The 20,709-nt window shown below is 53.3% G+C and overlaps 1 protein-coding gene, 1 long non-coding RNA gene, 1 other non-coding gene and 1 pseudogene across 3 annotated transcripts in view; 2 read left to right on the top strand and 2 right to left on the bottom strand.

Annotated features, from left to right (window-relative positions):
• Window positions 1–3,217: 3,217 nt before the first annotated feature.
• Window positions 3,218–8,131, top strand: LOC107179543. The gene is made up of 3 exons (XR_006212673.1): window positions 3,218–3,372; window positions 7,066–7,113; window positions 7,316–8,131. It is a non-coding gene; the product is annotated as an uncharacterized LOC107179543 (long non-coding RNA).
• A 5,092-nt stretch (window positions 8,132–13,223) lies between these two features.
• Window positions 13,224–13,308, bottom strand: TRNAR-UCG. Its single transcript has one exon. It is a non-coding gene; the product is annotated as a tRNA-Arg (tRNA).
• A 1,994-nt stretch (window positions 13,309–15,302) lies between these two features.
• On the bottom strand, window positions 15,303–15,487 carry LOC122234773 (annotated as a pseudogene).
• Window positions 15,488–16,445: 958 nt separating this feature from the next.
• Window positions 16,446–20,709, top strand: part of FOXK1 (forkhead box K1) — a 63,164-nt gene continuing 58,900 nt past the window's right edge. Inside the window, exon 1 of the mRNA XM_042972315.1 lies at window positions 16,446–17,074. Coding sequence (XP_042828249.1) covers window positions 16,446–17,074 — 629 coding nt within the window. The remainder of the gene's footprint in view (window positions 17,075–20,709) is intronic.

A 20,709-nucleotide genomic window follows, 5' to 3' on the forward strand; every position in this document is an offset into this window, starting at 1 on the left:
GCTGGGCCTCGTCCCCGTCCTCCCACTTCTCCTGCGGTCAGAGGAGGCTGCTCCCCAGTCCCAGGCCCACACGCTTCCCCCAGCCACAGAGGCCCGAAGGCCCGGCCACCTCGGCGCCTCCGCCGAGGAGCCCTCCCGCACCCCTGCCCCGCGAGCCTGCGTGCCCCATCACCATCACCGCCCTTGTGCCTTTGCCCTTCTCTTGCCTGCGGGACCTCACAAAAGAGAGCAGGGTCTCTGGGCCCCAGCCCAGCCTGAGCGCTTCGTGAGGCCCGGGTCCCCCCTTTGCCTGCCAGACTTGACCCCCCTCCCCAGAGGAGAAAGCTCCTACTAATCACCCCGCCCAGGACACAGGCAGATGAATCTTCCCAGACCGGCGTGAGGGCTCGAGGTTGGCCTGGCAGGGACAAAACCGAGCAGGCCTGGGGACCGGACTCCCGGCCGACAGCCGTTCTCGGCTTTATCGGCTGCTTTTTCTGCCAAACAAAGGCCCTGCCCGCCCTGGGAGCCCACGCTGCTGCTCTATTGAAATCTCGAGGTGGTTCCCTATTAATCACTCCCTCTGGTGCCTCAGAGGCCAAAAAGACTCAAACAAAACCTCTTTTCTAAGCAGGAAGAGCTTTCCAGAGGCCTGAGCAGAAAGATTCCCCAACTCCTCTCCAGTATGACACTAACAAGATGCTGGGGCCTCTGGGACTCACACAAACAAGGATAGCTGGGGGGGGCGCGGATTTGGAATGTGACCAGTCCGTCTGTGTGCTCCATAGACAAGGCAGGGGTGGTGAGTAAGGGGTCTCGCCCACATATGGCCCCTTCCTTGTTTCGTTTACTTTTTATTATTTAAAAAAAATTTTTAACATGTATTTATTTTTGAAAGACAGAGACCACGAGTGGGGGAGAGGCAGAGAGAGAGATGGAGACACAGAACCCGAAGCAGGCTCCAGGCTCTGAGCTGTCAGCACAGAGCCCAACGCGGGGCTTGAACCCATGAACCGTGAGATCATGATCTGAGCGGAAGTCGGATGCTCAACGGACTGAGCCACCCAGGCGCCCCTTTCTTGTTTATTTTAAAAAGCAAAAAAGACCCAATTAAATGATTTTTTTTGAAAGCAGACACATACGAAAAAGATGAGAAAGAAAAAAAATCCCATTTCACTCCAGCCTCTGACACAACCTTGACTCTTAACTCCTGTGTCTCTCTTTTTTTCTGATGTTGCCACTCTGCATTAACCAATAACTAATCTTGCATTTAAGCATCATTCTGTAAATGTGAGTTTGGTTTGTCTTTTTGAACAGAAACACCAAGCCATCATTCCCAAGACAAGTCCTCATTTCCTAGGGACCAGGCCTGATATCCACGGGCCTGCCTTTTGGACTGTCCTGTTGCAGAGAGAAACAGCCTCTTTGTCCCGATATTGTGGCCCCTATCAGGATGGGGAGCGGCCTCTATGCCTCTGAACGGAAGCACATTCCTTTCCATAAAGATTTAATTTAAAAAAAAGGGAAAAAAAGCTGGCTCGAAGAACATTTGAGGGCCATCCGTTCCCATGAGGGCAGAAGTGTATCAAAACAATCACATCCTCTTAGCTTGGGAAGTCAGATGGATAAAGATGCAATTCATTGTAAAGGCCTCAACATGGGGGGTATACTTCAAAACACAAAATCTGGCATGTTTTGGATACAGCAGTAGTCCCGTGAATCTAAAACAGGTATGGCATGGGGCACCTGGGTGGCTCAGTCGGTTAAGCGTCCGACTTCGGCTCAGGTCACGATCTCACGGTTTGTGAGTTCGAGCCCCGCATCGGGCTCTGTGCTGACAGCTTGGAGCCTGCAGCCTGCTTCGGATTCTGTGTCTCCCTCTCTCTCTGCCCCTCCCCTGCTTGCTTTTCCTGTCTCTCTCTCTCTCTCTCTCTCTCTCTCTCTCAAAAAATAAACATTAAAAAAAATTTTTTTTAACAGGTATGGCGCAGACAACGGGAAGGATGGGGGACACATAGCATCATCACACTGGGAGATCAATATGACGTCTCAACCCAAGAGGGCAGATGCTCTCCTTGCCGAAATAATAAACCTGAGAAACAGATGACGTGGCTTGATCTGTGACCAACCAGGCCTGCTCACTCCTTGAAGGTTAACAGAATAAAATGACTGGAAATTAGTCTGGCCTAATACACACTGTCAAATAGCAGGGAAATCCTACGAGGACAGTGAAAAAAAAAATACTTCTGCAGCCTTGCCATTGTGAGTTTTGTTGGTTTTTTTTTTTATTAAAAAATTGACACTCTTAATAGGAGAGATGATTAGGATAATGGTTCTTCAGTGCTTCCTAAGGATCCATCACACCAGTGAAGGGAGGAAATTTAAGGTACAGCTGGGTACCTTACTGTACCTATTAGCTCACTATTATTCCAGGAAGGGCTCAGGCGCTCGATGGCTTATCTTTTTGAAAAATGTCACTAATAATCGGAAAGTTTTGTGTTTTGCTTTATGGTTTACAGCACACATCAACACACAGGGTTCCCCTGTCACACACACACACACACACACACACACACACACACACACACAAATCAGAGACGTTCCTCCCACCCCGTCCTCGACACAGGCTTTCTTTCCCCCAAACTGGAGAAGAGATCAGAAGGAGGTAAGCCTTTGCCTTAACTTCACAATCCAACAAGTGGATACGTGAGTAATGCTGGCACTTAGCTTCTCAACCCCCTGTTTCCTCCCCACCACCCACACCCCTGTGATAGTCATTCCAAAGCACAAAGTGATGGTGTTTTGCAGAGTGATTGATCAGTGTGTGTGCTACGCAGTTATTTAAAATGATGTCGACTGAGGACTTTTAAGAATGGGGAAATACCATACAAAGTAACGTGACATGAAAAAGGTAAGATACGAGATAGAGTGTGAGCGTGTGTGTGTGTGTGTGTGTGTGTGTGTGTGTTCTCAGGGAAATGCCCCAAACTATTGAAAGTAGTCAGTGGTGAGATTAGGCACGCGACTAGTTTCTTTTTTATAAGTATTTCCTGATTTTCTACAATGAACATATATTGCATTTCAAATCAGGGAAAGTGTCATTTTAAAAATGAAATTTAGCAGACACTGGATTGGCTCTCCGATGTGCTTTTTCTCGCGTATGCCGCCTTTTTCTGCTGATTGATTTCTGTGGCCCTTTTAAGTCCCCTTTATTCCATTCTTGCTGTGCTAGCTTGTTGCTTGGTAACCATCATTTTCACTGATTGCCTGTTTCTCACTGGTACTCTCTAGTGATGGCACATTGCAGAGCGATCCCCTGTGAGATGACTTCCGTCCAGGGCCACAAAACAAAACCATCTAACCTTACTTATCACACCTTCCACCTTACGAGACGTGAGTACCACTGCCGGCTCCCCAAAACGTTGGGTTTCATAAATGTCCCAGAAAGAATTAACATGGTGACGATTTGAGGGGCCTACTTTTTGCTTCCACACGCAGCTGTGAGAATCTCTCCTTTTACATGTCCTTACACGCTGCCGGTCCTCACCGTCGGCCCTGTGCCCTGTTGTGGCAGGTGCTTTTTTGCTGCCTACCTAGAAGCCCCCGCCCACCCTTCTCCTCTTCCTGCAGAGAGATCCCAGATTTTGTCCAGATACACACTTTCTACCTGCTGCAGGAGAAGTGGGGCCCAGCTCTTAAGAGAGGATCATGACTAAGCTAGGAAGGGTGTGGTGGTCCCACATCCCCCATGGCTTAGGCACAGGTGGGGAGTGTAATTTGGGCCGACAAGCCATGAAGGGAAGCGGGCTGGAGTCTTTGTTCCTAAAGAGAGACGCATGAAGCAAAAATGGTCTCTGGATCCTGGTTTGGGAAGACGGGGCCCAGGGCCCCTTCAGGCTCTCGAAAGTACAAGAGTCAATACAACAAGGACACAGGTGCCACATGGTGGTGAGAAATGGAGTCCTTGATGGCACCACGGAGTCACTGGATCAACACATCCTAGGCCTGTCCTTTCTCCTAAGTTCTCACACGTGAGGTCATAAATCCCCTCTGTGTCAGAGCCACACTGGGTTGGCTTCTCTGTTATTTGCAGTTAAAACCTGCTAACTGAGCCAGTGCCGAAGTTAGACGTGTTTGCGTGATGTGAACCTCCCCTTGTCTCCGTAGGGTGGCCCACATGTTGTGGATTATCCAGAGAACTCACGGTTTACACTGAGCCCGGTACAGTTACTACTGCCCTATTTTACTCTCCAAAATGTCCCAGTTTCAGATGATCGATTATATGGTCATTGTTCTGGGTCAGGCTGTGTCCCTGCAGTAGTCACATGTTGAAACCCTGCCCCTAGTCCCTCCAAATGTGACCTTACTTGAAAATAGGGTCATTGCAGATGTCATTCATTAAAGTGGAACCATACTAGAGTAGGTGGCCACTAACCCAAAGTGACTGGGGTTCTCATAAAAAGGGGGATGGCCCTGCTGATACCTCGATCTCAGACTCCTGGCCTCCAGACTGACAGACGATGCATTTCTGTGGATTAAGCCACCTGGTTTGTGGTACTTTGTTACAGCAACCCCAGCGTTCTCACGCAGTCATCCTACCCACTGGCTCTGTCTGAAGAGGAAGGAACCACTCTGGCTGCCAGTGATCTGAGGTGTCGGCATTTGAGAGCAGCCTTGCAGGAAACGTGGGATGTCAACAGGCAGGGATGGTGTGTGGAGAGGCGGCATGAAATGTGTGAGCCGGGGCCAAATTACAGACAACTCTTAAGGCATCCTGACCCTATGAAATGGGGGCAAGGGAACAGTCTGACCCAAGGCACCTAAAGCTTCTCTGAGAGGAGGAATTCTGCTATAGGGAAGCAGCAGAGGAGGTATGGCATCCCCTACTGTGTAGTCTTGATCTAAGTATACACAAATACATAGAGGAGACACCAGAATGCTCAGAAACAGATCTGTGTACATGTGAGCACTCAGTGTGTGACAGAGTGGCCCTGCAGAGCTGTTGGGGGAAAGACATAGTTTTCAGCCAATGATACCAAGAAAATTATGTACGTACACATCTGTCAAAGAAATGGAACCCCTACCTCACATCGTATGCAAAAAGTCAATTCAGGCTGGATCAAAGAATTAAATGTGAAAGGCAGAGCTACAATCTTTTAGAAGACACTGTAGGAGAACATCTTCATGACTGAGGGGTAGGGAATAACTTCTTGAACAAGTCATTGAAATCACCAATCATAAATGAAAACAGGGGCAAGCCGGACTAAATTAAAATCAAGAAGCTGTTCCTCAAAGTGTAGCAACAGCTTTGCTCAGAGTGGAAGGAGATAACCTGCACAGGAATAACCAACCAAGACCCATTTTCCAAATATTTAAAGAGCTTCAAACAAATGAGGAAAAAACAAAACAAACAAAACAAAACAAAACAAAAACAGATGACCCAAGAGAGAAATGGGTAAAAAACTGGAACAGGCACTGCATGGAAGGGCCTATCTGGATGGCCAGTAAAGGTTCAACCTCATCAGAAGTCACACAAAACTATTAAAACTATGTCACACACCTATTAAAACTATGATGAGGTAGCTTCATAGCTTCCAGGCTGACAATTTAAGAGTCTGACCGAGCCAAGTGATGGCAAAAATATGGAGCAAGGGGGGCTGAAATACACTGTAAGTGGACGTGCAGATTGGGACAAAGGCTTTGGAAAATAGTTTGACATTATCTAGGAGATTTGAAGTTTGCATATCCTGTGACTCCAAGCGTACTTTTAGATATATAACCGAGAACAGAGGTTCTCATGTGTCCAAATCTCCTGGGGGGGCTTCTGGGCCCCATTCCCAGAATTTGAGTCTGAAGGTCTGGGTGGACCCCCAGATCTGCATTCTAACAAGTCCACAGGTAATGCTGACACTGCTGATCTAGGGAACCACACTTTGAGAAGCACCTGGAGAGATGTGTGCTCCTGTGCTCCGGGATATACAGACAGGAAGTGTTCTTAGAGTAATTGCTGAAAATGTCCATCTCCAGTTGAATGAATGAAGTATGGCATATTCATACAGGGGAAATGCTAGAAAGCATTGGAAATGAATGGACCACTTGCAAACTATGGACGCATGGTCCAAACAATTTGATTGCAAAATGCCAGACACAGAAGACCTTACACAGGGGCGCCTGAGTGTCTCAGTGGGTTAAGCATCCGACTTGATCGTGACTCAGGTCGTGATCTCGCAGTTCGTGCTGACAGCACGGTGTCTGCTTGGTATTCTCTCCCTCTCTCTCTCTGCATCTTCTCCCCCCACTGAAAACAAACAAGAAGGCCTATGCAGTGTCATTCCAATCATAAAAAGCGTAAAAACAAATAAATGCAACCCATTATTCAAGGTTGCACACATACGTGATAAAGCGAGTCTGTCATCCCGAGCTCTGTGACCTCTGTTTGAGCACGTTAGCCACAGAACGTTGCGTGGCCACCCCTGGCCTCAAGGCAGGCTGAGACACGCTGTGTTTTAGCTGGGCTCCGTACCCTCCTGGGCAAAACCGGAGTTGTACTAACCAGAGGAAGTGCAGAATGGATATGGAGGAGGCTGCTAGGAGGCTCTGCCCTTTTAACTGCAGACGATAATCATTAACCACCCTGTGACACCGCCTGGGATCACAGCCACCAGAAGCCAGGACTCCTGACGGCGGTCACCTGCAGGACAGGCGGCCCCGCCTTCCTCGCTGGAACACGGCTTCACCTCCGGCATCCTACAGAGGGGAATGATCTCCATCTTGTCACGTTTTGAATCTTCGATGGCTAATTACATTCTGTAGGGGAGGGACTGAGTAGTAAATCTGGCCCGCCCGTGGCGGGTAGCTGCTGGGTGACCACCGTCACCAAAGGGAAACACGGAGGTGTTACAGGAACTGCCATTGTCTTTCTGTGCTTAGGGTCAAGCATGACTGTCTCCAAGTCATGATTCCAAGGGAATCAGGGGTTTTTGGTTTCGAGAGAGGTTCAGGAATCTTGGGGGTCCCGTACTCTTTTTTTTTAACCTTATACTTATTTGATCCTTTTCTCAGACATTACTTATTTTATTGTTCTAGGTTGGTTGTAAATCTCCTTCAGGGCCTATATTTGCTGCTGTTGGCACGGTAAGAAAACGCTTTCCAGGGAGGATTTCAAACCTGGAAGCGAACGTGCCAGCTCACTTCAAACTCAACAGCTGGTTGCTCATTCTCTATGGCGGTGATAGACGTAAAAGAGGGAGCGGGATTATGTCTTACAGATTTCGTCTTTTCGATCACCGTAAACTTCGTAAGCCTCTCTCAGCCAGCTTGTTTTTTTCCTTTGAAGCCTTAACAGGATAAACCGTAGAGGGGAAATCCGATCGGCAGGTATTGCACAGCCGAGGGCCGCCGGGCCGCGCACTTTTCACACGCATCTCGTGGCCTCCCCACACCACGTCATCCGCAAGGTACACGCACAACGGAGGCTGCATTTCAGCTGCTTCCAATTAGCGGAGCGCCAACTGTGTCTAGCACAGCCACGCTTTTTGTAAATGGCTGGGAGTTAGGCCAGAAGTCAGACTTCTCGAATTCCATTTCCTTCTCTAAGATACAAACGTCTTCACGGATGTGGGAAGCTGCGTGTGCTTCTCCCTTTTCTCCCGCTTCACAACGGGGACGCGGTGGTGTGCGTGGGGGGAGGATGAGACCAGCAGCCCCCGCCCCCGTGGCGTGGAATTGGTAAAGACCAGTTTCATTTAGTCTCACGGCCTTTGGTTCCGAGTCTTCCCGCGGGCAGACCTCCGGGGATCTCTGGTTGCGCTCCCACACTCGGGCCTGTGTTTTTAAACTTGAGTCCCGGTTATAATTTTAGGTCGAAACAGGAGAAATTAGTGACCGTTGAGCAGATTTGACGATTCTTGAGGGGCAGTAGGGCGAGTCAACCCAATGCTGAATAGCGCGACTGGGATGTCGCCTTCCTGCCGGGCGCTGCCCGGAGCCCTTTACACACATGACCTTCATTTAGTCCGGAGGTTTACAGGAAGTGGGGAAACTGAGGCATGGGGAGCCCCACGGTCACACAGGTAGTTAGTGCTGGAGCCACACCTGAAGCCTAAGGGGGTCTGGTTCCAGTGCCTGTCCCCGCACCCACGGTGCCCGTGTGCCGTCGGCTCTGCTCACCTAGGGGCGGAAGCATATTGTCATCTGTGTGGGTGACAAAGCGTTTTGTAGGAAGGACTAAGAGCTTTTTGCTCATGTATTTTGTTTTACTTGATTTTATTTTTTTTAAGTTTTTTTTTTTTTTTTGAGGTTGGGGGAGGGGCAGAGAGAGAGAGGGAGACACAGGATCCGAAGCAGGCTCCAGGCTCTGAGCTGTCAGCACAGAGCCCGACGCGGGGTGGAACTCACGGACCGCGAGATCATGACCTGAGCTGAAGTGGGACGCTTGGCCGACTGAGGCCCCCAGGCGCCCCCAAAGTATCACTGTTTTAAGACATAAAGGCATGATTCTTCAAGCGCACGTGGCAGGATGTTTCCCGATATCTAAATTTGTACCTTGTTCTCTCTGCGTTTATTTCTGGAAGTAGCCGGGCCTCGTGTGCCCCTGTTTTAGGGCAGCTGGGATTGCAGAACTGAAAGCACCAGTTTCCAGTGAGAGCCTCCGAGAAGGACAGAGAGAGAAGAGTTCCCAGGAGGGGCGGCCCAGCCAGCCCCGATACGCCTTCTCCTCTAAAATTTCCTCTTTCTACCCCTTTCCTACGCCTGGAGGCATTCCGCGTGTGGTCCACTGTCTGCTTCTCTCACTGAGCACAAGGTTTGGGGTTCATCTGTATTGTTGCACGTATCCGCTACCCGTCCCTGCTCGTGCGGAGCATACTCGATTGTACGAAAATACCGTTTTCTTTTCAATGAGCCCACTAGATGATAGACATATGGATCGCTTCCAGCTTGGGTTTTATGAATAATTCTGCTCTAAACTTTCACGGAGTAGTCTTTGACATGTGTTTTCACTTCTCTCGAGCAGATTCCTAGGGGTGGACGCGTCGCATTGCACACTGAGTGTATGTTTAACTTTTCGCTAGATTGTGAAAAGATTGTGAGGACTTGGCTGCAAGAGCGGTGAGGGAGCATCTTTGGTGACGGAAACGTTCTAAGACGTTTGAAAACTGGACAGGACCAAAAGTCATCAGACCATACACTAACTGTGTGAATTTAATATGGAAAACGTCAGGCCTCAATAAAGTTGTTAAAAAAAGAGAAGCTAGGGGTACGGCTCAGACAGTAAGTGTCCGACTTCGGCTCAGGTCGTGATCTCAGGGTTCGTGGGTTCGAGCCCCACAATGGGCTCTGTGCTGACAGCTCGGAGCCTGGAGCCTGCTTCGGATTCTGCGCCTCCCTCTCTCTCTGCCCCTCCCCGACTCATGCTCTGTCTCTCTCTTTCTCAAAAATAAATACACGTTAAAAAAAAAAAATCAGAATCTGAACACTGGCCAGAAATCTGATAATATTAAGACATTGTTGGGAGTCTTTTACCGGTGATAATATCACGGTTACGTTTTCTTTAACCGTGTCTTTTCTTGTCTTTTAGAGATACACACGGAGTTACAGGAAATGATATAATGCCTGAGATTTGCTTCCAAATAATACAGGAGGAGCTGGGTGGGCTTATAGATGAAACAAGCCTGACAATAAGTTGATCGTTGTGGACGCCAGGGGATGGATGGATACACGGAGATTTATTTTATTATTCTGTCCTCTTTTGTACATGCTTCCATAGTTTAAAGTTTGAAAAGATGAATTTAAGAGTCTCAAAAGAAAGAAAGAAAAAAAGCTGAATTGGCCGTGTCCCACAGTGGCCACTGACGACACCAGGCAGGAGTGAGGCAGGGAACGTCTATTGTCTCTGCCTGCTCGGCACACCCTCCCCCTTCTACTAACAGTGGCCAGACTTTGCTTTGAGTAAGGGCCAGCCTCTGCTTGCGTCTTCTGTGGTCTGCCCACCTTCGATCCAGGTCCCGGGCCCGGAGCCTCAGGGAGCCAGTCAGCCGCTGTCTCCTGGACATTCTCGCTCAGCTCATGTGGGATGGTGTGAAAAGGGGAGAAGCCAGAGCTGATCCCCCCCCACCCGAGAGAGCAGCCTTGGGGTGCTGCTGCTGTTAATCCCCACGGCAGCTGACTCCCACCCTTTTCGGGAACCCGGATCTCAGCTTTCTTTGGTTCTGTGAACCGTCCAGCATCACGCCGATAAATTCCCTTCTTGTTTAAGTTGGCCAGTGCTGCTTTCCTTGGCCGAAAACCAAAACACCCCGGGGCAGACACAGCACAGCTTCCCGGACAGTCTGCACGTTCCTTCCGTCTCTGCACCTCCTTCGGGCAGATTCAGCTACAGGCACAGACCCCCTCGGACGCTATGAGTTGCACAAGGCGACCTGGCAACTAAAACAGGAAGGAAAACACGCCACACAGAGGCACCGAATTGATAGCTAGGAGCCCTCGCTCTGCTCAAACACAAATGGAAAGCATCGTCATGAAGACAGAAACATTGACCGGACCAGAAAAGTTTCACTGGCCTCTAACGCACCGTGGGGTAGAAATATATGAACCACAGATGAGAGGCACAGATGTAAGTTCTAAATTTCCCAGGAGCTGCATTAAAGTGGTAAAAAGAAATAGGTGAAATTAATTTCAGTAATACACTTTATTTAAGCCAATATATCCCAAATATTATCATTTCAAACTGTAACCCCCGTGGAAACTATTACTATATTAATAATTTTTTTAATGTTTATTTATTTTTGAGAGAGAGAGAGAGAGACATCACCAGCAGGGGAGGGGCAGAGGAAGAGGGGCATTGAGCAGTTAGTGGTGGGAGAGGATGCACAGAGCTTCGCCAAGAAGCAGAAACAGCTGCTGGGAGACGTACGATTACCTCCCGCGTCCGGTCCCTTGTGCCCGGAGCTTACACGTTGCCCCCCGATCCACGCCACACGATAGAAGCCGAACGAACACGCTGAAAACAACTCCTAGATCGGCCAGAAAAGGGAGGCCACGGGGCAAACCTCGGTGCCCAAGTGGGGGAGACAGCTTTCCAGAACAGAAGTCTGAGAGCAGGAGGCGCCGGGAGACCCAGCGGGGGCCAGAGAAGCCCCCCCCCCACCCACCCAGGGTGGACGCGGTGGACGCTGGCCTCTCGACGAGGACGTGAAAACGAAAACCTCTCAGTCCTAGGGGTCCGCCCCACATTTCCGTGAGCTTTGCCCCCAGAGGCTCCATCAGGTCTTAACAGAGGAGGGAAAAACATCCCCTGGGGTGTCCATCGGGGGAGGGGAAGCAGCCCGTCTTGCAACTCGTCCAGGGGGCTCTGCTTTGCAAGGCCTGCCGGGCGGGCTGGGCTTTGGGCTAAGAGTCTTGCTCCCCTCATCTCCCAGCCTGTTCTTGTAAAGCGCTCTGCGTTTCCGGAAGCAACGTGAATGAGGTTCCGAGTGTCTTGCAGCCCCATTGACATTATTTCTTTTAAGCCCTCCGACACCCTTCTAAGTCCGCGTTACAGCCGAGGACCCTGAAGCCCGGAGAGGCCAAATGACTCGCCCAAGGTCACGTGACTGGGTAACAGAGGAGCGGGCTCCAGAGCCTGGGTCCCCTCCAGCACACCTTCCTGCCGCCTTGACTTCACTGTGGCAACTCAACGCGGTTCGCTCTGTCCTACGTCGCCAGGCGGCATATCATCACCAGCATATTGTCTGGCTGCTAAATGGGGGAGGGGCGGAGAGCGAGGGGGACAGAGGATCCGAAGCAGGTTCTGAGCCGTCAGAATGGAGCCCGACGTGGGGCTCAAACTCCCGAACCGTGAGATCATGACCTGAGCCGAAGTCGGACGCTCAACGGACCGAGCCACCCAGGCGCCACCCCCCACTCCTTCCATCTCCCCTGCTGGTGGCCACACTCCCGCGGAGACCCCTCCCGTGCTGAACTGGGTGACCGCGTAACCACAGGGACACTGTAGAAACGGCAGGGTGGGGCTTCCTCGTGTGCTCTCACCGGAGCTCGTCACCTGGGAGGTGGACCCTCCAGGCTCAGGTAAACTTCCAGGAGATGCGGCCCCGACCCACACGTTGACACAACCTCCTGAGACACCCCGTGCAAGAACGACCCAGCTGAGTCGTTCCTTCCCCAATTCCAGGCCCACAGAAACCGAGGCGATACGTGTTCTTGTGTTTTCAGCACGTTGGAGCCCTTTACCGCCCAGCAACAGATGAGCAACACAGCCTCTCTCTCTCTCCCTCTCTCTCTCTCTCTCTCTCTGGCTGTCTTTTGCAGCTGTACAAAAGTGCAGTCCTGCTCCACGGTGGTCAGAGTTCCCGTGGCTGCATGACAGGAAGCCCTCAGGACGCCGCGAACAGGCAGGAAGCAGTCCTGGGGCCACAGGAAGCATCCCAGAAGGATAGGGCAGCAGCAGGAAGTAACACTCAGCAGACAGGAAAGGGAAGACGATACGAACACAGAGGTCTGGGTTCTGCAGGCATTTGACAGATATTAAGTGAGTTCCAACCCTTTGAGGATGCAGGTATGGACCAGGAGCTTCCGAACTTTGAGGCTTCTCCTCCTCGGCCCCATCTACCTGCCTTCAGACTCAGCCAGCTCTAACGCCGAGGGTTCCAGAAGCACCCTTTCTTGTTGCTGGGGCTCTGTTCTGCTTTGCACGTACCCACCCCGGCCCGAGGGTGAAAACCCCTCAGGGCCGTCGGGGGCCCAAGGCATCGCTTCTTTGCAGGTCTGGTACCGCCACCGTGTGCCTGGCACGATACCCTCCGAGCGGCTGGGCTGGGGGAACTTTCCACAATGATGGGCATGTTCTTTATCTGCAGTGATCAGGACAGTAGCCACAGGATAAGGACCTCCACATCCAGCACTTGAAGCGTGGCTCGTGCCACTGAGGAATGGAATGCTTAATTTTACTTCATTTTAATTAGAACATACATGCAAATAGCCAGCTGTGGCTAGTGGCTTCTGAATTGGGCCGCATGGCTCTTATCCACGTTCGGGGTCTATAACGCAGGCTCTGGAGAGTTCTATTTTTATTTTTTAATTTGTAAATGAAAGTACTATTTACATAGAGGAAATTTTGCTTTAAACCTTTTTTTTTTTTTAGCGTTTATTCACTATTGAGAGAGAAGAAAGAGCCTGAGTGGGGGAGGGGCAGCAAGCGAGGGAGACAGACTCCGAAGCAGGTTCCAGGCTCCGAGCTGTCAGCACAGAGCCCGACGCGGGGCTCGAACCCACGAACCGTGAGATCATGACCTGAGCCGAAGTCAGACGCTCTACCGACTGAGCCACCCAGGCGCCCTGAAAATTTGCTTTTTTTAGTGCACAGTTTTGCTACTTTTGACAGATACACAGAGTCACGCGATCGCCACCACAGTCATCCCCTCCCCTGCCCCCCAAATTCCCACGTGCCATTTTGCAGTCAGCCTCTCCCCAGACCTCCAGCCCCTGGCAACCGCTCACCTGTCTCTGTCTCTATAGTTTTGCTTTTCCCGGAGCGTCCTGCAGATGAAAGCCTACCCGGTGCATTTTGGGGTTCACCCGTCTTCTGCAGATTCACACTTGGCTCTTTTTCGTTGCCACGTTGTATTCCACCGCGTGGCTATTGCCGTACGGCAATTTGTTAATCCGATCCCCAGTTGGGGTGCATTGGGATCGTTGGGGCGTTTCCACTTTTTGGTGGTTATTTGCGTACAGGTCTTTTGTACCAACGCAAGTTTTCATTACACTTGGGTTAAAGCCACGTAATGGGGCTGCCAGCCGGAAGGTAAGTTTGTTGAACTTCGTAAGAAACCGCCAAACTGTCTCCTCAAGCGGTGGCATTGTCGTGCGCGTCCCGCCAGCTGGGTCAGCGAGCCCCCGGCCGCCCCACGTTTGCAACAACAGTTGGTATCGTCATTTTCCTTAAGTCACTTCAGTAGGTGTCTACCGATGTCTCGTTGTTTCAACTCACTCCCAACAAGGGGTGATGTCGAGACTCTTTTCCTGTGCTTATCTGTCATCCGTATATCTTCTCTAATGGCCTTTTACTGGCCCTTTCCTCGCGCCGTCTGTTGAAGCTGTCAGGATATCCAGTGGCTTGCTGTCGGAGGAAGGAATGCAGCGGCTGTCCGGGCTTGGCAGGGTCACCGTGACGCGGCCCACGAGCTGCCGGTGTTACCAACACGCGTGGCCTTGCTCCTCGGGAAAAGACTCGTGGAGCTCTGTCGGTCTGGGCCTGGCTGTCTGGCCACACGTGTGGGTGGAACTCTGGCTCCCACCTTTTGGTGCCGCTGTGAACATGGACGTACAAACATCTTTTCAAGACCCTGCTTTCAACTCTTTGGGGCTTATACCTAGAAATCGAATTGCTGGATCACGTGGTCGTTTTATGTTTAATGTTTTCAGGGACTGCCAGAGTGTTTTCTACAGCAGCTGCACGATTTTACCTTCTCACCACCAGTGTGTATGCAAATGTCTTTGTATCAGATAAATATTGCCCAAATCTCCCAACTTCTGTCCACCTCTCTCCTTCGGCCCCCGCCCTGCCCCCTCGCCTGAGTTACCAGCTTCCTTACTGGCCTCCCACAGCCACTGACCCCTTTCTGACTCGAGCTCCACACAACAGCTAGTGGTTCTGTTTCAAATACGTGGGTCAAATATGTGTGCCTTTCTGCTGAAAAGCCCTCAGTGGTTTCCACGGCCGGTGGGACAAGACCTAAATCCTTACATGACCCAACATGGCCCGTTAGGCTTTTTTGCCTAATTGGGCCCAGCTGACGTGGTCACTCTCTGTTTCATCCTCAGTGACCTGTCAGTCCCTGGAAGGTGCCACGCTCCCTTAACACATGCTGTTCCTTGGCTAGAATCCCATCCCCCAGACTCCCACCCCCCCTCACCCCAAATCATCTTGGGACTTCAGATCAACTGTCATTCCTTAGGGAAGAGATCCCTGACCCTGTTTCTACTGTCCTCTTCCCTCTGCCAAGTATGTTTTCTTGTGACGGCTTTTCATAAAAATGTTTTACAACCCCCCCCCCCCGCCGCACCCCGCCTGCACCACAAACTTCTCTATCTCCATTTGTACCTCTGTATTTGCTCAGACGATGATTGGTTAATACGTCCCACACGTCCAGGCTGGAAAGTGAGTAAACAAGCAAACTTCTCACCCTGGGGGGCCCCTTCTCCCCACACACTCTCAGGTCACCACCCGGCAATGCCTCACAGGATTTTTGATGGTGGTGATTTTGTATTTATTAGCACATGCATTTGACCCACGTCTGCATCTCCCACTGAATTGTTAGCTCCACCAGGGAGGGTCTGTGTTCTGACACCTGACAATCATTTTTTTTTCCTCCCCCACTATCCCAAATTACGCAGTGGAGGTTTCTGCAGTTGGGGAGGTCGCAGGGGTCAGCACATCTGGAGTGCAATGGACCAGCCTCGTCCTGGGAAAACCACCTTCATGATCATGGTATCTCCCCGGCCAGGTAAGCATTCGACAATTATTAAATGATGGAAATGTGGGAACGTTGCCACCTTTTTAGGGGGCCCGGCTGAATTAGGAAGGCATATGGGGGTCCTCCGTAGTACTAGAGGGGTACTAGAGGGGTCTGACCCCCAATGCCCCACTGGCCAGGCATGTTCTTCCCGGATGAGCAGGTAAACAGCTTGAAGGGCAAAGCTGTGTCTGTCTTCCTGAAGCCGGTGCCTAGCCTGGGTCCCGGGATACTTGATCTAGCTGTTAGTTGATTGAATAAATGATTCCAAAAAGGAACACAGACATCAGGGATCGCGAGCATCTTTAGGCAAACTCCATTTACAGTAGAAAACCCTTAATTCAGGTGCTTAAGTGTGACGGCAGTTTAGGCTAGGGGGGTGGAGCGTCTGGGCCCCAGAGACTGCTGAGCTCATTTGTCCCTTTGCCCAGTGACCCAGGAGAAAAACTCTCCAGCTAGACTTTTAGGGGTTCCCCTCCTCGGCCCTCCCACCCCAAGCAAGGCCGGGGAGGCCGGGGAGGGGGGGAGAAGGACAGTCGTCCCTCCCCCCTCCCCAGGACGGTCCCCACCTTCCCGGCCCCCCCACCCCCACCCAAGGACAGGAACTGGGGCAGGACAGCCGTCCCCCCTCCCCGGTCTTCTCCCACCCCCACCCCAGGAGTGGGAGGCCATTTGTCCCCTCCTCCCCTGTCCCCCGCCCCCGGCCCCAGGACGCGAGCGCGGGGAAGGCAGCGCTCCCCGCCGGGCCCTCCACCCCACCCCACCCGAGGACAGGGGCGGGGGGAGGGCAGCGCGCCGCCGGCGTGGACACCGCCCCGGCCCGCCCCGGGAGCGCGCGCGGCCTCCGGCTCCGCTCCGCCCGCGATCCGGCCCGGGATGCCGCGCCCGCCCGCGCCCCGCGGAGCCCCGCCCCCCGCCGCCGCGCCGCCGCCGGAGGCCGCTCGGAGCTGCGCGAACATGGCCGAAGTCGGCGAGGACAGCGGGGCCCGCGCCCTGCTGGCGCTGCGCTCGGCGCCCTGCAGCCCCGTGCTGTGCGCCGCCGCCGCCGCCGCCGCCGCCTTCCCCGCCGCCGCGGCCCCCGCGGCCCCCGCGCCCGGGCCCGCCGCCCCGTCGCCGCCGCCGCCCGCCCAGCCCCCGCCGCCGCCGCCACCGCCGCCGCCGCCGCCGCCGGGCGCGATCGCGGGGGGCGCGGGGGCCGCGGGCGCGGGGGGCGCGGGCGGCGCGGGGGCCGCGATCGCGGGCGGCGCGGGCGGCGCGACGGGCCCGGGCGCGGGGGCCGCGTCGGGCGAGGCCCTGGTGGCCGCGGCGGCCGCCTCGGTGCGCAGGAGCCCCGGGCCCGCGCTGGCGCGCCTCGAGGGCCGCGAGTTCGAGTTCCTCATGCGGCAGCCCAGCGTCACCATCGGCCGCAACTCGTCGCAGGGCTCCGTGGACCTGAGCATGGGCCTGTCGAGCTTCATCTCGCGGCGCCACCTGCAGCTCAGCTTCCAGGAGCCGCACTTCTACCTGCGCTGCCTCGGCAAGAACGGCGTCTTCGTGGACGGGGCCTTCCAGCGGCGCGGCGCGCCCGCCCTGCAGCTGCCCAAACAGTGAGTTGCCGCGCCCCCGCTCCCCGCCCCCCCCCTCCCGGCCTGGACCCCGGGGTCACCCGGATCCTCAGCCCGACTCCCGACTCGTGGTCACCTTCGGCCTTTGGCCCGGCCCGGACCCAGAGGTCACCCTGACCCGGGGCCCGAGCCTCGTCCCGGGGTCACTCCCGACCACCGCCCCGGATCCGCAGCCTGACTTAGATCCTGGGGTCACCCCAAACCTTGCCCTGACCCCGCCCTGCCCGACACCGGAGACGCCTCCGACCCCGCCCAGCCTGGGCCTCAGGGACGTTCTCCAACCCAGGTCCGGTCTGTGCTCAACCGGGACACAAGGTCCACTCCTGACCGCCCCCCCCCCACCCCCCGCCCCGACCCTGCTTGGGCCTTGGGCTCCGAGGGTCGCCCCGCCCCCACCGAGCCTGAACCGTAAGGGTCGCCCTTGCCTCTGCCGGGCCTGGACCGGAGGACACGCCTGACCCCCGCCCAGCCTGAGTCCGGGGGTCGCCCCTGCACGCACTCCTGGAAAGGATTGCATCGGGAGGTGTTGGTCGGGGAGGTGCGCCCCTCACCCCCTCGCGCTAGGGGCCGAGTCAATGGCAGTGACTTTGGGCGTGTGAGGGACGTTCCCATTCCCAGGGCGGAGGGACAGGGCAGGAAGTGCTCGGTCCTCAGTGCCCCTGAATGCGCTGCTCCTGGGGTGGGGCAGTGGTACCCAGCACTTCGAGCATTTGTAGCACAGCCTGGGATTCCTGAGCCCAAAGGAGAAACAGCAGTTGGGGGGGGGGGGGTAAGGGCAGGGAGAAGGCGGTTCCACGGGTGGCACGGCCACTGTCACATGCGTGCTTTTAGCGACATTCACTCACTTTCCCTTGTCTTCTGGCTCCCACATCCACTTTTTCCCCCACGGGCTCTGCTCCTGCGATCCCTGCTTTCTCAAGGTCTGTTGATGAGGAGAAAGCCTATTTACCTGCCCCGCTTCCTCTTCAGGGCACTTTCTGTTTCTGTGTAGTAATTGCCTTTAACTCCTCACGGAGTGTCTATATTTCTCCAACCGGCTTCCTGTTCCCCAGTCGTCTCTGATGGGCTAAGTGTTCTTCTTTATGAGAGAGTTCAGGGGATTTTTGCTGGGGTGATCCCCGGCACCCAAAGCTTGTTTCTGTAAACTTCTCCCCTCCCCAGGGTCTTGGCGAGCTGGCTTGTAAATATTGCACTGAATAGTTTCCCAGTGCAACACCAGCAGTGACTCATCCCTGCTTAGGGTGTGAGAACAGACCTTTATTTTGCAAACTTGAAAGGTATGTATTTGGGTAAAATCAGGGCTTGGCGAGTCACAGAGTTATTCTATCCTGTGTTTGTTACCACTTTGTTCTCTCTGTTCTGGGCCATTCAGTACATTTCAGGGCCTGGGAGAGTGACAGGCAGAACAGCGCCTTCCCCTCCCCGCCCCGGGGCTCTTAGAGGCCTGTTTCTGCTAATGCGCGTCTGTATACTGGAGGCTGATTTTCAGAGCGCCCTGCCCAGCTGTTGAATAGGTACACTAACTAGGGCCTAGCTTACTGAATCTAGAGCCCACGGTATCTTCTGGAACTCGCAGGGACGGGGTGTTAGCCCGCCGAGTCCTCAGATCAGCCTCAGGATGGGCCAGTCCCAGGTCTGTGGCCTGTAACGCGTGGTGGGTGTTCGTGGTGCATCTCAGGTCTGCCCTCGAGGGGCCTGCCTCCTTGGTGGGCGCGTCTGGAGCGCTGTGCTGTGGCTGACCGGGCTCTCTGCCCCGCTGTGCCTGTGTCTGACTCGAGACGAGCTTCTGAGCAATCTCCACGTAGGCAGTGATGTAAAAATCACAAGAGCAGAACAAACGGGCAGAAGGAGAAACATTAAGTGGAAGTCCGTGTCTCCCCTCCCGTTTGCTTCTGAAAACCGACAAAGCCTGTTGACTGACGTGTTTGGCAGTTTGAGTGGGTTTATGTTTTGTTTTGTGTTTTGTTTTGTTTTTCTGTTTTAGAGAGCATAAACTACTCCATAATCCCTCATATGAAATGGCTGTTGTCAACTTCTCAAAGCTAGGCTCTCTGGCCTGTCCCACCGAAAGCGCTCAGGAAATTTTAATGAATTCAGCGCAAGGAAGTTGAATGTGTACGTTTTTGTCACTCCCAAAATGGGAAATTCGTTATTTTTAAAGAAAGGTAGTAATTAATGTCTGTTTCCTCTCAGGCATTGGTACATGGTTTTGCCATTAATATTGAAGCTATGGGGGCACCTGGGTGGCTCCGTTGGTTAAGCGTCCGACTTCCGCTCAGGTCATGATCTCACGGTTTGTGAGTTCCAGCCCCGCGTCGGGCTCTGTGCTGACAGCTCAGAGCCTGGAGCTGCTTCCGATTCTGTATCTCCCTCTCTCTGCCCTTCCCCTGCTCTCTCTCTGTCTGTCTCAAAAATAATTAAACATTAAAACAATGTTTTTTAGTATTTGAAGCTATGAATTTCTTTACCATAAATTTAAAATTCCTATCGTATTGGCATTTCGTTGATTTGGCGATGCTTGGATTTCATGGAGTGCAGGTGCGTGAGCCTTGGGGCCTTGTTTTTTTTTTTTGTTTTTTTTGTTTTTTTTTTGCGCTGTGGTCATAGACACACCCTTTCCCGTTGGGGGACGTCCCACGCACCTCCCGTCCCGGGGACAGGTTCCGCTGCGCATTCCTCACTCTTCTTCCCCGCTCAAGAAAGCGTGTGGCTAAGAGGAATACCAGAATGTACCCCCATTTATTTCTAGAGGTACGTCTTCCCAAAACCTCCGTGTTTTTGAATGACCGGTGGGAAAACAGTTCCTTGTGACACACTGAGAGCCGGCCCTGCCTGCGGCTGCGGGGCTCCACCGTGCTGAGTGCGTGGGGACGCGCAGGGAGGGAAGCGCGTCCCTTATGACTCGCGCTAAGTTACCCACGCCCCTAAGGTAGCGCGCACCTCGCTGGACTCTGCCGGGCCTCCCGAGCCGCGAGTCCAGCATTTCTCCCCACGGCTGGGCCGGGCGCGGTTCTCCCTCCCTGGAGACGCAGCGCAGGAACAGGCGGGCAGTGCGTGCCCAGAGCTGAGTTGTGTTTGTTGAATGAACTCATGAGTAACTGGAGGGATTTGCCGCGTCCGTGGGGAAAGCGGTGGCGCTGATCTCACGCGGTTTTCTGAGGTGGAGAGTCAACTTGCCCCGGGGACGCGTGGACCCCGTTCCCTGGTTTTACGGGTGGATACAGTGTGCGTGTGACTAGTTCTTTAAGCCCTCAGATTTGGAACTTGACGTCGATGTTATGTGTGAGCCACACAGAGAGAGGCCCGTACGCAGCCCCCCACGTGCTCTTGGCCCCTTTTTTCCAGCCTTCTTTTCTTTAAAAAACAGGTTTGTGATAAACATGGGCTACTTGATTAATTACAGTACAAACAAGACTTCTGTTTGCGGTGGCCTCTGGGAGTGGGAAGATCATAGGGTCCTTTTTTCCCTTTTTCCTTTCCCGTGTTTTCCAACCTTTTGGGGACGAGCAGGGTCTTTTTTTCTTCCCCCGACACTTTTTATGACAGAACATTTCAAACTTAAAAATAGAGCGGTGAACTTCTATGCACCCGTCACCGGCGTCGGGGGTAGCCTGCCG

Source organism: Panthera tigris, chromosome E3 (genome assembly GCF_018350195.1).
Source record: "Panthera tigris isolate Pti1 chromosome E3, P.tigris_Pti1_mat1.1, whole genome shotgun sequence".
Taxonomy (NCBI): Eukaryota; Metazoa; Chordata; class Mammalia; order Carnivora; family Felidae; genus Panthera; species Panthera tigris.